Source organism: Bombus bifarius, unplaced genomic scaffold, assembly GCF_011952205.1.
Source record: "Bombus bifarius isolate JDL3187 unplaced genomic scaffold, Bbif_JDL3187 scf7180000009144, whole genome shotgun sequence".
Taxonomy (NCBI): domain Eukaryota; kingdom Metazoa; phylum Arthropoda; class Insecta; order Hymenoptera; family Apidae; genus Bombus; species Bombus bifarius.
In genome coordinates this window covers 231,342-246,271 of record NW_022884929.1, presented here as the reverse complement: position 1 = coordinate 246,271, position 14,930 = coordinate 231,342, and the positions used below count along the sequence as shown (strand labels likewise).

General features: G+C 40.5%; 1 protein-coding gene across 1 annotated transcript; it reads left to right on the top strand.

Moving 5' to 3' along the window:
• Positions 1-224: 224 nt before the first annotated feature.
• Positions 225-10,635, top strand: LOC117213901. Its single transcript, XM_033459584.1, is given in 4 exon segments — positions 225-2,764; positions 2,878-2,951; positions 3,118-4,970; positions 10,621-10,635. Coding segments are annotated over 4 exon segments (4,482 nt in total).
• Positions 10,636-14,930: the final 4,295 nt, after the last annotated feature.

The window sequence follows — 14,930 nt, the reverse complement described above, 5'->3', positions numbered from 1 at the left end:
AGGCGCGTCACCTTCGAAGAAGCACATCCCATTGGCAAGGGAACGCAACCACGCAGCCTTCCGCCACAGCTGGACAGTCATCAACACAACTTAACAATACAACCGAACGAGTGGCCGTCGGGAAGGAACAAGGCGTTCCTCACCAAACATACACGCGACCTCACGCCGCACGACAGTAAGGTAAGCTCGGTCCTTACTTCGACCATCTCCTATCCTCGGCAACGATGACGAGCGAAGACCAATTCATCTCCCTGCGTCGGAGACGAGGCTATTGTGGCGGCCGATTCACATACTTATCGACCCGACTGGATGAGTACGAGCAATCCGGGAGTCAGCAGAGCTCCTTATTAACGAACTACGAGAAACAACTGACCGAAGTTGCGAGTCAATTCGAAGCGATCCAACTCGAATTAGAAGTATTGGACGAGAAGGAACAAGTGCGCGGCTTCGAAATAAGGGATCAGTACGTCGCGGTAGATACAAGGCTACAAAATCTTCTGAGGAACGCGCAAACAGCTTCGCCGTCGACATCCATAAACCCTCCAACCTGTGCATCATCCGCAAGTCTAAATCCGATAGCCATTAAATTACCAGATCTTCGGCTCCCTACTTTTGACGGAAGCTTAGAAAAATGGAACACTTTTTATGACACCTTTTCCTCCACAATCGATAAAAATCCTAGTCTCACCGACATACAGAAATTCCATTACCTGCAGTCCGCCCTGCAAGGAGAAGCAGCCGATTGTTTAAACGCGTTACCCCTTAGCAATGTAAACTACAGTCAGGCTATAGCCGTTCTCAAGGAGAGTTTCGAATGTCCACGATACACAGCTTTCAGTCACTGCATGGCAATAATTGATTATCCAAAGATAACCAAGGAATCTCCAACGGAACTAAGGCGCTTAGTCCACACATTCAAACAACACATATATGCATTGAACAAATTAGGAGAATCCTACCCCGATACCAGTGCTATGCTCAACAGCCTCATCCTCTCTAAAATACCACTGAGTATCCAAAAGCAATGGGAAATGACGCTGCCCAATAACGAGGTGCCTCCGTACATTCACTTACTAAACTTCCTAGAGAGATTAGCACGAAGCTCCAGACCGATCACCACGGTCAGACAAACAAGAGAATCACCGGAACAAACTACTCCGGTCCGTCAACGCGCATCACGAGGGCATGCACTTACGGCGACACAGGTTACTCCAACATGCCCCACCTGTCAAGGACCACACCCCATCTGGAAATGTGACACCTTCAAAACCAAATCCCTTCGCGAACGTATTCGGGAGGTCAAAAGAGCATCACTATGCGTCAACTGCCTCGGGAAAGGGCACACAACGCGGCATTGTTTCGCAGGATCATGTCGCGTATGCGGAGAACGACATCATACAATGCTGCATAGGACAAAACGCCATTCAGGGTCTCGTTCCAGCACGTCCAGCCCGAAATCTTCCCCATCAAATAGCCGATCCACAACACCTTCTTTGCCACCCTACGTATCACCCACTCGTTGCAAAAGGCACACAACAGACCACAGATCGGAAACACCACGAACAGCCGCGTCTCCAAGTCCACCGCCCATTGACAGACGAACACACAACCAATGACGCCGACGATCGACGACTCCGTTGATGACCGAACATATCAGACCAATAGCATCCGAATTACTGTTCAATGATCTAGTCATTACAGCGCAGATTAACATTTTGAATGATAAACAGCAACCAATCCGTTGTCGAGCGTTGCTCGACACCGGATCCAGTATGAATTTCATTACCGAGGAATTAGCAAAATCGCTAAAGATAAGGCAAAACAAATGTTCGGTCCCGATCGGAGCTCTAGATACCTTGACAACGACTTCTAAGCGACACATCACGGCCACGATCACTTCCACTGACGGTACATACACGCGGACATTAACGTTCCTTATCATTCCAACCATATCAACCTCAATTCCCAGCGAACCCATCGATCGTTCGACACTTGAGATACCAAAAAATCTCAAATTGGCCGATCCACGATTTCATTTACCAGCTCCGATAGATGTACTACTAAGCTCAGGTTCAACACTCGCGTCGATGTGTGTGGGACAAGTCAACCTCACGCAGCCAGACGAGCCTGGACTGCGTCTGCAAAAGACGCGATTCGGATGGGTAATCGGGGGGAGTCCAACTTCCCAAACCGCGACAAACATATTTCACACACCCACGACGACTTTACAAGCAGATCTCGCGCGGTTTTGGGAAATCGATGAAGGACCCTCAATTAAACATATCTCAGAGGCAGATCGACGATGCGAAGAACACTTCCAAACCCACACCCGACGCACCAGCGAAGGACGATACATCGTCGCTCTACCTTTCAACGATCAGCTTCAGTCACTCGGATCCTCTAAAACGCTGGCGAGTAAACGACTCGCCTCACTCAATCGCCGATTCCAGCATGACAAACGCTTCGAATCAGAATATCGAACGGTAATACAGGAATACCTGGCATTGGGACACATGACGAAGGTCAATGACAACCACTCCGACGATAACGGATACTATTTACCCCATCATGGCGTGACCAAAGCATCGAGTCAAACCACCAAACTCCGTGTAGTTTTCGACGGATCGGCACCAAGCACTACCGGAACCTCCTTAAACGATACACTTCACACAGGACCCAAGTTACAGGAAGATCTATTTTGTATATTAATTAGATTCCGCGCTCATCAATACGTACTCACTGGCGACATCGAGAAGATGTATCGGCAATTCCTCGTACGACCAGAGGATCGGAAATATCAAAGGATATTGTGGCGCAGCGCGAGTGGAGAAACAGAAACATATGAGCTTAACACTGTAACGTTCGGTTTATCCGCAGCCCCGTATCTAGCTATTCGGTGCCTCAAGCAACTGGCAGAGGACGAAGGACATCGATTTCCACGTGCAGCACAGGTACTGCAGCGGGATTTCTACGTCGACGATGCTCTCACCGGAGCTGAAACGAAGGACGAAGCCCTCACGCTCAGAACAGAACTCACCAAGTTACTTCAACTGGCCGGCTTAAACATACGAAAATGGGCGTCAAACGATAATGACTTGTTACACGGACTTTCCTTAGAAGAAACAAATCACCAACATTTTTTGGGCGACTCGCAAACCTTGAAGACGCTGGGGGTGTTTTGGAATTCATCCGACGATTCTATTCTTTACTCGGTCGAAGTCAAACCCACGCCCTCACGAGTCACGAAACGAATCATCAGCTCGGAGATTGCAAAAATTTACGATCCGCTCGGTCTGCTCGCACCGGTGATTGTTCGGGCCAAGATGCTACTTCAACGAATATGGTCGTCGAAAATCGATTGGGATGAATCACTTCCGATCGAGTTACATACAGAGTGGGAAAGGTACTATGCCCAATTACCCTTATTAAACAACGTCAGGTTCCCACGCAAAGCAATAATCGAGTCCGCTATGGAAATTGAACTGCATGGTTTCTGCGATGCCAGCGAAAAGGCTTACGGAGCCTGTGTTTATCTCCGAACCCTTACCATCAACGGCCGTGTTTGGACCCAACTTTTAACCGCAAAATCGAAAGTCGCCCCACTCAAGTGCCAGACCATTCCTCGGCTCGAGCTGAGCGGAGCACTCCTTCTTACGTCCTTGATGTCAACAGTACAACAAGCCCTATCACAAAAAATTACTCGAACTATCTATTGGACCGACTCCACTATCGTCCTCCATTGGCTCAATACATCACCTCACACCCTTAAAACATTCGTCGCTAACAGAGTCTCCGAAATTCAAACAAAAACCAGCATCCGCGATTGGCGCCACGTTCCTACCGACGACAATCCCGCGGACTTAATATCACGCGGCCAAACACCCGAAGAGTTTCTGCGCCCAACCATCTGGCAGCACGGTCCTGCATGGCTCTACCAGTCGGAAGGCTATTGGCCGACATGGGCTCTAACACCGCAAATTGAAGTACCGGAGCAGAAAGGGGCGATTTGTCTGTCCGCAAACCCCGCCGATTACAGTTTGTTGGAAAGGTATTCATCCTGGCCCAAGTTGATACGAATCATAGCTCGTTGCCTCCGTTGGAGACAGAAAAGGAACCGAGCGGCACCGCTAACCGTTACCGAGTTACGCATAACGCACAATAAACTGATAAAATTGTTGCAAAACATCCATTTCTCCGAGGAAATTCGTACACTCCAAAAAAATCGGAACGCGGCGATAAAGGGTAAGCTCACGCGACTCAATCCGTTCATAGACAAGGAAGGAATATTGCGAGTCGGGGGTCGACTCAGTCATTCGTCGATGACCTTCGCCCAGAAACATCCCATAGTATTACCCAAGTCATCCGTTACAACACGCATCATAGAACACGAGCACAAGATCCACATGCATTCCGGAACGCAGGCTACGTTATACGCAATAAGACAAAGATACTGGCCCGTCGACGGTCGAAGTCAAGTATGGCGGGCGATCAAAGGCTGCGTCCGCTGCTGCCGCGCTCAACCACCGCCGGTAGAATACGTGATGGGTAATCTGCCGGAGGCGCGAGTAACGGAATCTCGCCCATTCACAAACGTCGGCGTCGATTACTGCGGGCCGTTCCACATCAAGGAAAAACGAGATCGTAACCGTCGTCAGATAAAGGTATACGTAGCCATTTTCGTATGCCTAGCAATTAAAGCGGTACACATCGAGCTCGTTGACGATCTCACTAGCGAAGCCTTCATCGCCGCTCTTCGCAGATTTATCGCTCGACGAGGGTATTTCTCCACCATCCATTCTGATAACGGCACCAACTTCAGAGGAGCAAGCAACGAATTACGAGAGCTTCACGATTTATTACAATCGGACGATCACAAGGAAAAAGTAACCGCATTTTTAGCCGACAAACAAATCGAATGGCGCTTCATTCCCCCTCATTCACCGCATTTCGGTGGGCTATGGGAAGCAGCGGTGAAGTCATTCAAACGCCACCTCAGGCGTGTAGCCGGCAACGAGTTACTCACCTCTGAACAATTAAATACTCTCATCATAGAAATAGAAGCAGTCCTCAATTCCCGCCCGCTAACTCCTATCTCCACCGATCCAAATGATCTCCTAGTCCTCACTCCGGGACATTTTCTCATTGGCGATTCACTAATGTGCTTACGTGATCGAGATTTCAGAGACATTCCATCGAACCGACTCTCCAGATGGCAGCATATCCAACAGCTTAAACAGCATTTTTGGAACCGCTGGCATAAGGAGTATTTGAACGAGTTAACCAACCGAAATAAGTGGAGCAAGGGTGGACACGGCATCCAAAAAGGCACAATCGTCATCCTCAGAGAGGACAACGTACCCTCCATGCATTGGCCTCTGGGCCGAGTTATCAAGGTTCATCCAGGCGCCGATGGTGTCATCCGGACAGCTACAGTTCAGACGGCAAGGAGCGTTTTGGATCGGGCCGTCAAAAGGCTTGTCCCACTGCCAATTCAACCCGATCTCGAGAAACCCGAACAACTAGCCACCGAGACGAACTAAGATAGGAACTTCAACCACATCTCGCTAATTTGATCGGTACCCTCTCAACGGGGGGAGAATGTTACGCCATGCGGCTTGCCATAGATCATATTCTTAACCGTCGGTCGCGGCACTACAATGTCGCGGACGGATCGTCGCGGTTGTCCGAAAAATAAACATTGTAGTGGCAAGCGCATGACTCATTAAGCGGAGCGACCTCCAGAGGCGTCGATTCGTGGCCGTTATTTTATCTGGCGTAAACAAAGGTGGCGTGATCCGAACGTAGTGGGGATCGCCTTCCAGAAAAAAACCAACAAATCGAAGGGCGGACAGAACGTTTCGAGAAGCCAAACAGTCAATACATATCTTATATCGCGCATTACGTAGTTACATTTCTTTTGTTGTTCCATTTATATCCTTCTAATTAATAAGTTGTTGAAATAAACGTTAATTTATTAGTGTTAACACAGTGCTATATTCATTAAACCACCTCTGTTATCCTAAACGAAACAGGGGAACGACTATTTCGCGGCGTCGATTAACATAATCGTAGCGAGAATTTACAACTCTCGTTGACGTGCTATCTCGCGATCACGTCTCTCCGCGAACGGTCGTAACACCGGTTATTCCATATTATTCCATATTTGATACAATTTCTGTCCTTTTAATATCAGTTCAATATTTAAAATTGTTCAGAAATGTAAAAGTAGCCTTAGCTTCAGCGTAAATGCACGATTGAATATCCATAAAAATCCTCTCTTGTTGTAATCAATGTTGTAAGAATGTCATTCAAACAAGTGAAACGGTATTTCGCTATTATTTCGCTGTGTCTTGTGTTTCGCGCACCTGAATCTTATTCGAGAAATACTTCATGAAATGGTGAAAACGGCATCAAAATAATAGATCCAGCTGTTCTCGAGATTAGCCTCAACATGCAGACACTTACCAAGAACTTTGCTTTATACTGTGTGCAGATACAGATGCATATAGAAGTTACAAGCCCTAGCATACTAACATTGCAACCTGACCGGCCTCTCGCGTGGCTCGAAGCTCGACTCTTAACAATATCCTTCGCCATTTAGTATGTTATTTGTGAAGAAACCAACGGTAGCATCTAAAATACCTAATATATCTAAAAATATCTAAATCTATCTAAAATATCTAAAATACCGCACCAGACATTAGTACTAAAACGTATTTGGTTACTCGTATGCATTTCTTCGAAACTGTGGGTTTTCTGTAATCCGCGTGTTATGCCTATTGAATATCTTATTATTTATAAATGTACATTCACCTGTCCATACAATTTCTCGAGGCAAATTTGACGAAATCTCGTGCGCCGAACTTCATTTCCTGGATATAAGATACGCATGTCTATTAGGAAAACGGTACGCGCGAAAATTTTGACATTTTGAAATTCTTTGGACAAAACTTTTTCCAGTATCATATTCTTCCGTTTCTTCCCTTGTTGAAACTTGCGGATTAAGCTAAGTGGTAGTTGATACGCATAATTATACTTCTCTTAGGTTCTAAAGAGGCTTCGTATTCCCATAAATTACGTTCAGACTTTTAAAAATACGTTTGCGTTAGTTGAATAGGATCGGGATACGCGTTACCGTATATTCTAACACCGTCCACAATATTTTTGTTACAAAACAGGAAACAAGTGGAATACCGTTTCACCGATTTAGATGATTTTTTAATATGTCGTAAAAATCAAAATTCTCAGCTATTTTTTCCTAAACATATAAATGGTATTTATATAATAGAATTATATGTTGTAAGTGAGTTGTAAAAAATAAACTTAACAAATAAACAAAACGAAGGGATCAAACAATCAAAAGAATCAAACTTAAAAATGGACTGGAAATGTTAGAACAAAATACAAGAAAGGTACATCATAGAAACATTCAAGAATTTCAAAAATTTGAATACATGAATTATTTATATTGACTGGAACATGTTAAATATATATTCGCAAAATATGTACAACTTGCAAATGAAATTAATAATTGGACCGTGTTATGCAAAGACCTACCAGCCCCCAATGATTTAAATTTGTATACATTTAATTTGAAGATTTTTATTTCTGAAAGAAGATAGCTTTATTTCTGTTGAGCAGACTTCCTTTCTCCTTGTTTTAGAACGTTTTAATAGCTCAATTAGTATAATAACTCTATAGTTTTTGTGGGTTGGTGTTATTCGGCAATTTCAATTTCAGTATCACATCCTAATAAAAAGTTCTACAATGAAGTCGTCTTATCTTTAACAATTCCATTGTTACTGTTTAAATCGTCATAAAAAGTTTAACAAGCTACCAGAGCGAGACGTCCCATTTTCTGTAAATTTTTAAGTTTTGCACCTGTAATATCGTGGAAATTAAGGATATAAATTTTTCCCGATTACTTACAATTTATTAATATTGAATAAAATATACAAACATAAATTGGACAGAAAACGATGTTTGTTTAACTGAAACTAAATGCGATACTCGTATTTATATCAAATAACTTTACAGTTATTTGGCCACTCTCGTCACAACGAATCTAACTCTCTCTCGCTCTCTCTCTCTCTCTCTCTCTCTCTCTCTCTCTCTAGCAACTCGATCAATTCTCTCGACTCTACTCTTCGATATCTCGATCAACTCTGACTCTCGCACACACATACTTTTCGACTCGCATACTCTGACCTCTCGGTCACCCCCGCCCCCCCTTTGAAACACGAAACCGACCTTCTACTCTAACGTTGTCTATTGTTTTTCTCACATAACTGTAAGAACTAGGTGACTTTAGTCACATAGGCGCTCTTAAATGTAAACGAACCACAGAAAGACGAGGTACACGGTTTTTTCTAATTTCAACCGACCTCTAGTTCAAACTACTTTACAATATTACAAAAGTATATATATATATGTCGGGTTTACATTAGAATTAGGGTTAGGGGCGTGAAACGAATCTTCGTTTGGGTTACACGTTGTCGTTATGCAATACAGAAGACACTGACTAGTGCAAATACGATTACCATAGAAGCGGACAAGTAACCGTGGTTATTAGATATTCGAGAGACTAATGACAATGATCCTAGGTTCAATAACGAATCCGCGGTCGACGGGATGATAGATGAACGTACTCACAAAATCTAAGTCGGAATCTAAGTAAATCTAAGTTGGAATGTTTACTGTCGCGTGTCGCCACGAATATTTCTTTTAAGGAGAGCTATAGAATTACTCCATACCTTTGTTAGACAAAGCGTTCATCCCGTGACCGCGGCTACGTTCGGCGACTGACTGTCGCCTCGAGCCCAAGCTCATTATCACAACTCTCGAACAATTACAATCGGATTGAATAACTACAATTGTTCAATTACAGCTATAGTAGACTCTAGGTTACAATGTTGCGGGATTATCCAAAATTCCAAAGGCTCCGGTGTTCTTTCATCTCCGACATATATATACACAACGCATATATTTTACGCATATATTTTACGCATTACGCATATAGTTAAAGTAACAAAGTTAAAATTACTCGATAATTATTTGCTTCTCCATCATCCAACCCTAATACTAATAATTTTTAATATACATACGCATATGTATAATATGAATTTCTGTATTTTATATCCAAATTACATACCATGCCACACCATGCCGAGCATCTGCTTCAGCAATTATTATTCTATGTATATCTGGGAACCAATAATACAAAAACAATTGCAAAAATGTAACCTAATATTCGTTAAATTATTTATGGTTCTACATCCCTTTTATTGCCAAATCAAATTTTTGAATACATTGAGCTACGTTAAATTATAACAAAATAACGTCCTCTTTATAATACCATCAACATTTCAAGATAAGAAGGCGTCTCGTCGTCACCTTGGTTATAATTTTCCTTTTTAACATCTTGATGGTCACAAATAAACTAGTGTTTTTATGAGCGAACGACGTTGGTAGCGGGTTAACTCATATTTGCATATTTGCATTTGCACTTTCCTATCCAATCTTTAAACATCGGAAAGAATTTTGCATCGTGTTCGACAGTACTCTGTCGTATTATATAACCTAGGATTCTATAGTAAACCGATATGCTTTATGGCCCGCGACTCGCACGTGAGATATGGTAAGCCGATACGCTTTGCGACCCGCTCTTTTATCCCGGCCGTACATCCTCCTTTGTTTTCTTATTTCGCGTTCATTTCTATTGTTCTATTTATTAGTATCGGCAAATCAATATCTACAGTGCTTCTGTCTCGTCTATTTCTTTTTCTTCTTACAAAGTTGGACAAATTTCAAAACTGATGCATCGCGACGACGAGGAATTTTTTAAAGAATTATATGCAGACAATTTGTCTATTTATCCGAGTGGTTTTGAAATGTGTAGTAGTCGGCTGGAAAATGGAAATTTACCGGAAAATAGTTCAGAGTTGGATATTAGACCAAGGAAAAACAGAAACGTGTTAATATTTGATAGCGATAGTGACCCCGACGAAGAACGAGATTTCCTCGACCTTGGAAGATTATGCAAATATTTCTGGTGTAACTGTCGAATTCAGTGATCTACTATAAACGTAATTAGATTTTTCCACTTGAAAATAGCCGGTGACCCGGAATAGTGTCCGTTCGAAAGAGTCGATTTACAAAATGTTGGTATTTAACTATCAATACTGACACTATAATTATACATATATTAACATAATATATGGCATACAACTACTAAACAATCTGTCTATACAGTTACAATATAATACGTTAAATCATAAGCTGCAACTTCATTGCTTTCACGGTAAGGAAATAAATGATTAGAAAATTTGCGGAAACTACAAAAAGATAGGGCAGATGTCGAACACCACGTGCCACGGTAGTTCTATGCCGACATCCATCTTCCAGTGACAAAGCACTAATCTCTTGCTTTACTATATTCTTAAGTCATTACTTTCCCTCTTATCCTTGCAATTCCTCCTTCTGTGTTGTTTGATCTTTTTTCGCTGTCTATGCTATTAAACCTGCTTTCCTTATAACAGTGTACGTATATATACGTATATTCATATATTTAACAATATCCATACTTATATTGCATGCGCAATGTATGTTTGTATTTTACAGGTTGCGACTAAATAACACGCATAAGCAAGCACGAAGCGATTCCTTGTGAAAAATACAAAGAAAATATACAATAACATTTTTCTATACGACGCTTCGTTGTCGAGGAAATGGAGTTTTAAAATTTATCAAGTATATTTGAACATGGCTAATTGCGGACTGAATAATCGACTGGACGTTTTACTCTACATACGAAAATAAATCGAAAATGTAGAATAAAATTTTTCCACAAGACGCTCTGATTCTGAGAAAAATACACTTGGAAATTTATCAGACACGTATATTAGACCAATTCTTGACTGAACGGTCTAAGAGTTTTTTTTTCTCACAAATAAAGCCTTAAGCGGAAATTTTATTCGACATTTTAGAATTATTTCTGCGTGTACAATAATCTCCTGCTGATTGTCCACTCACAAATGTTATCTACTTGGCAAATTTTCAAATTTGATTTTCTCGAAACGAAAAATTTTTATTCTGTATTTTCGACTTCTTTTTTCGCGTAGAATCACCCCCTTTCCGCTTGTACCACCAGTTACAAACCACCCTGTATATACTGTACAAAAGATGTACAGCGCGGAGGATGCCATAATGTGGTAGTAACAATCTTTCGTGGGTGAAAAGATTTCAAAGATTTTAAAGTCGTCTGCATTTTTGCTAATTATTTGCCCTACTTTTTTTTATGTCTAGTATATCAGAACGTGTTGGGACGATTTCAACGACACCTAATACAAGATAGTTCGAGGGTAAGTAAAAATGTAGGCAACAAATTTTACGTCGTAATAAGTGTCCGAAGTAGAAGAAATAGGTTTCTGTTTATATCGATGGAACGTTGGAATCGGCAGGTCGCCGAAATCCGTATATTTTTATCATCTTGGATTACTTGTAGCGCGTGTTGGCAGGAGACATAGTAAAAACTGTAAATAACGATCGACATTGCTAAAACATTTTACTATGAAAGTGAAATTTTCATTTACTGAGCAAGTATGTAGATATGCTGCATGTGTATGAAAAGACTCAGCAGAATCTAGTAACGTCACAAGCACTGTATGCTGAACCTTATCCAGATTGCGCCCACCCTTCATGCTGTATGTGTCATATGTAAAAAATTAAGAAACACTGAATGCTTAAATACACGAAATCCTAGACGTCGTTTACAAAATTAGGACAAAAATGAGAAAGAAAATTATTTTGTAGATTGTACATTGTAATGCGTACGAATGATAAGTTTTCCTCCATTTGATCTTATTTAAATTTTAATAATCATTCTTCTCTTCCGCCAAAATGATCATGTTCCAAGTTGTTTGAAATAATCGACTAATTATTTAGATAACAGGTGCAATTTGTGATACTTTGAATGCTGGGGCGTAACTTTTTTGGAATATGTTAAAAAGAATCTTTTCTTTCTACATGCAATATAATATACATTTCTGCAATTATAGAATCTAAAAGCAGCTGCGACTTCTCGCGATTTGCTTAGCTTTATAGACCGAAAGTCATAAAGACGCTCGCTTTGAAACGTGACGCTTTTTCTCATTAAAATTATGTAATGACCCAGTTATTGACCTTTATGTCCCAATTCATGCAAAATACATCGTGTCATAGATAGATCCTATTTTTGAGAATCAATTTTGTTTCGACCAGATATCAGCTTTCTGTTTTTAGATTACTATATTATTATCCTTGCACTATTATCCTAACGTTTAAAGTGAAACGTAAAGCACAATAAATTTCTTTTACGTCAATACTGTTTCGCCGGGAGGAACAAAAATTGTGAGAATTTTCGTAGGTCGTTTTATGACACGCACGTTCAAAGACAAGATGGTAACTTTCAAGCCAAGATCTTGCCATTCAGAATGATTTCTTTCAACAATCGAATAGTTATCTGCAATATCATTTTGAGATATTCAAAGTTAGAATTTCTTTTCGTTTATAGAATCGCGATATTTATGAGTATGCTATAAAACCGATGCTACACAAACTTCATTTTTAATATAGAATAAAATGACACCGAAAAGAACGATTATTTTATTCCCATTAAAAGCGGACAATGCTTTAAAAAAGTGATATTGGACGCTCTTTTTCCAAATATCGGGTTTCCCCATTACATTATAATGTTACAGCAATTAAAGTAATTACGTACGGTTACTCTAATTAATATTCCGTCACGCCTTAAAACAGAATAACTTTTTTAAAATTACGGTAACGACATAGTTTCACTGTCGATATAACTGTTATGTACTTGAACTGGGGTGATCGCCCAAGTAACTGGCGTTTCCCCAAGCTGTCTCCACCCATTCTCGTCTGGTTAGTTTGTGTTCTAACTCGTTACGCCCTTCCCTTTCATCGGCCAAAAAAAGAACTACTACTACTAGTACTACTACTACAAATACTAAAAGCGAGCATAGTGACAAAGTAGTAACAAGTATGACTTCCCACGCCCTGGATGATCCAGAGGATGAGGAGTCATTGATAGTTGTCCTCTTCTATGGCAGTTTGCCGGGTCTCTTCGGCTTATAGGCTCTTCTTCCTTCGGGCGCAATGCCCGCTGAAACTTACATCTAAGCTCGAGACTTTCTAAATAGCAAACCAAAAAATAAAGTACAAAGGTGAAATAAAAAGATAAATCGCGGAAGCTGATCCAAGTACACATGAATGAACAACGATCATATAGCGATCGCTGTCTGTTCGCACGTGCATGATCGAGCAATATTAACGTTCGTTTCGAAAACCACTCGCGATCACGATCGCGAAATTCGAAAAATCGACGGGCAAAGGCAGAGACGATGACATGTTTCATTCGCCCCAGTTTTACCGACGATTATTCGAATGAAATTCTCTGAAATAGATTGGTCACTCGAAAACGCGTCTACCCGACCACAGATCCACCTCCACTGATTAAACTTGAAAATCCTGATCTGAGAAGATGATTAGTTTGTGTAATTTTTATTTAACGGACTAACGCTCTTTCATTTTGTATTTTACTACTTAGATTCTGATTAACTCTACTTTATTAATTTAATAGTAACTAAGTAACACTACTGTATTAATTTAATAAACCAGAACAAAATTTTAATATTACAAAGAAGGTAGCGAAAAAGACTGAGACTCGATCAAATGGAATAACTGACTCTAAATATATTACTAAGAAAGAAATAATCTCAGATAATCTCTTTATCAAAGCACATAATCAAAAATGCAGAAGCAGTGTTCAAAATTATTGCTTTGATTAACTGATATTTTCAATTCTAGGAGAAGTGAAATAAACAAACGCGACTTATTCCCTTAACCTACGATTTATGTTTGAGAATGCCCGTAATATTTACGTTTGGTCCGATCATCGTACTACGGGCTATGCCCGTAATAGTTACGTTTGGTTCGATCATCGTACTACGGGCTATGCCCGTAGTTGTAGGTTAAGGGGTTAATATTGTCACGATTAATTCATTGCTAAAGTTCAAGTATATTCGTGTAGATATTTGCCATTTGCAAATATTCATACGGAATATTAACATGCATATTTATAAATAACGCGAATATATTCTCAAGTGTATATGTTTAACTTAATTATTAAAAAACTAATTATTATCATCGCGCTGTGCAAGAAGACCTATCCTAAACTAATAAATTTGAAAAAAAGAGCGTTACTACTCACGGGTATAAAAGATACCCGCGTTTACTATGCTCGCAAAGAATTCTACGTAATACAACCAGTCACCCGTGCCGATTCGGGTCTTTTATCCTACAGCATAATTGAGTGAACAGAAGAACAGAAATGCATGCGACTCACCGTTCGAAGCAGACAAACAGAGAACGTTACCGTGGATGCTGTGCTATCCCAGCGAATTTCATCCGGGAGACTAACATCAGACAGGAACCGTTGAAAGGCTAATAGTAGAAATGCAGACTGCGAAAAATCTGTTACGAAACAAAACAGGATGAGTGATCGCTGACTATTTGAAAAGTTGGAGATAATGAAAAATGAAGGTTTATTAACTTTAGTAACTTTAGCAATAATAAAGATTGAAATTCTAATAAAATTTGATAGGTATAAAAACTGAGACTCTAATATGAATGTGTAAAATTTAAAATAATCTGTAGTATGTTAGTCATTTGTTTTATAATTCGGTATTAAGACTTTAACCCTTATTTTATTTTAACGAAAAAATAACCTCAGAAAATGCCATCCTCCTAAATTTTCAGTCAAATTGTATTTCTTCATAGATAGTGATCAAAGAAAAATATACAGAATAGACATAACTGAAAGTAAGTATGTAAAAATACTTACATACTTGGCTTTTGTGCCACTGTTAGAA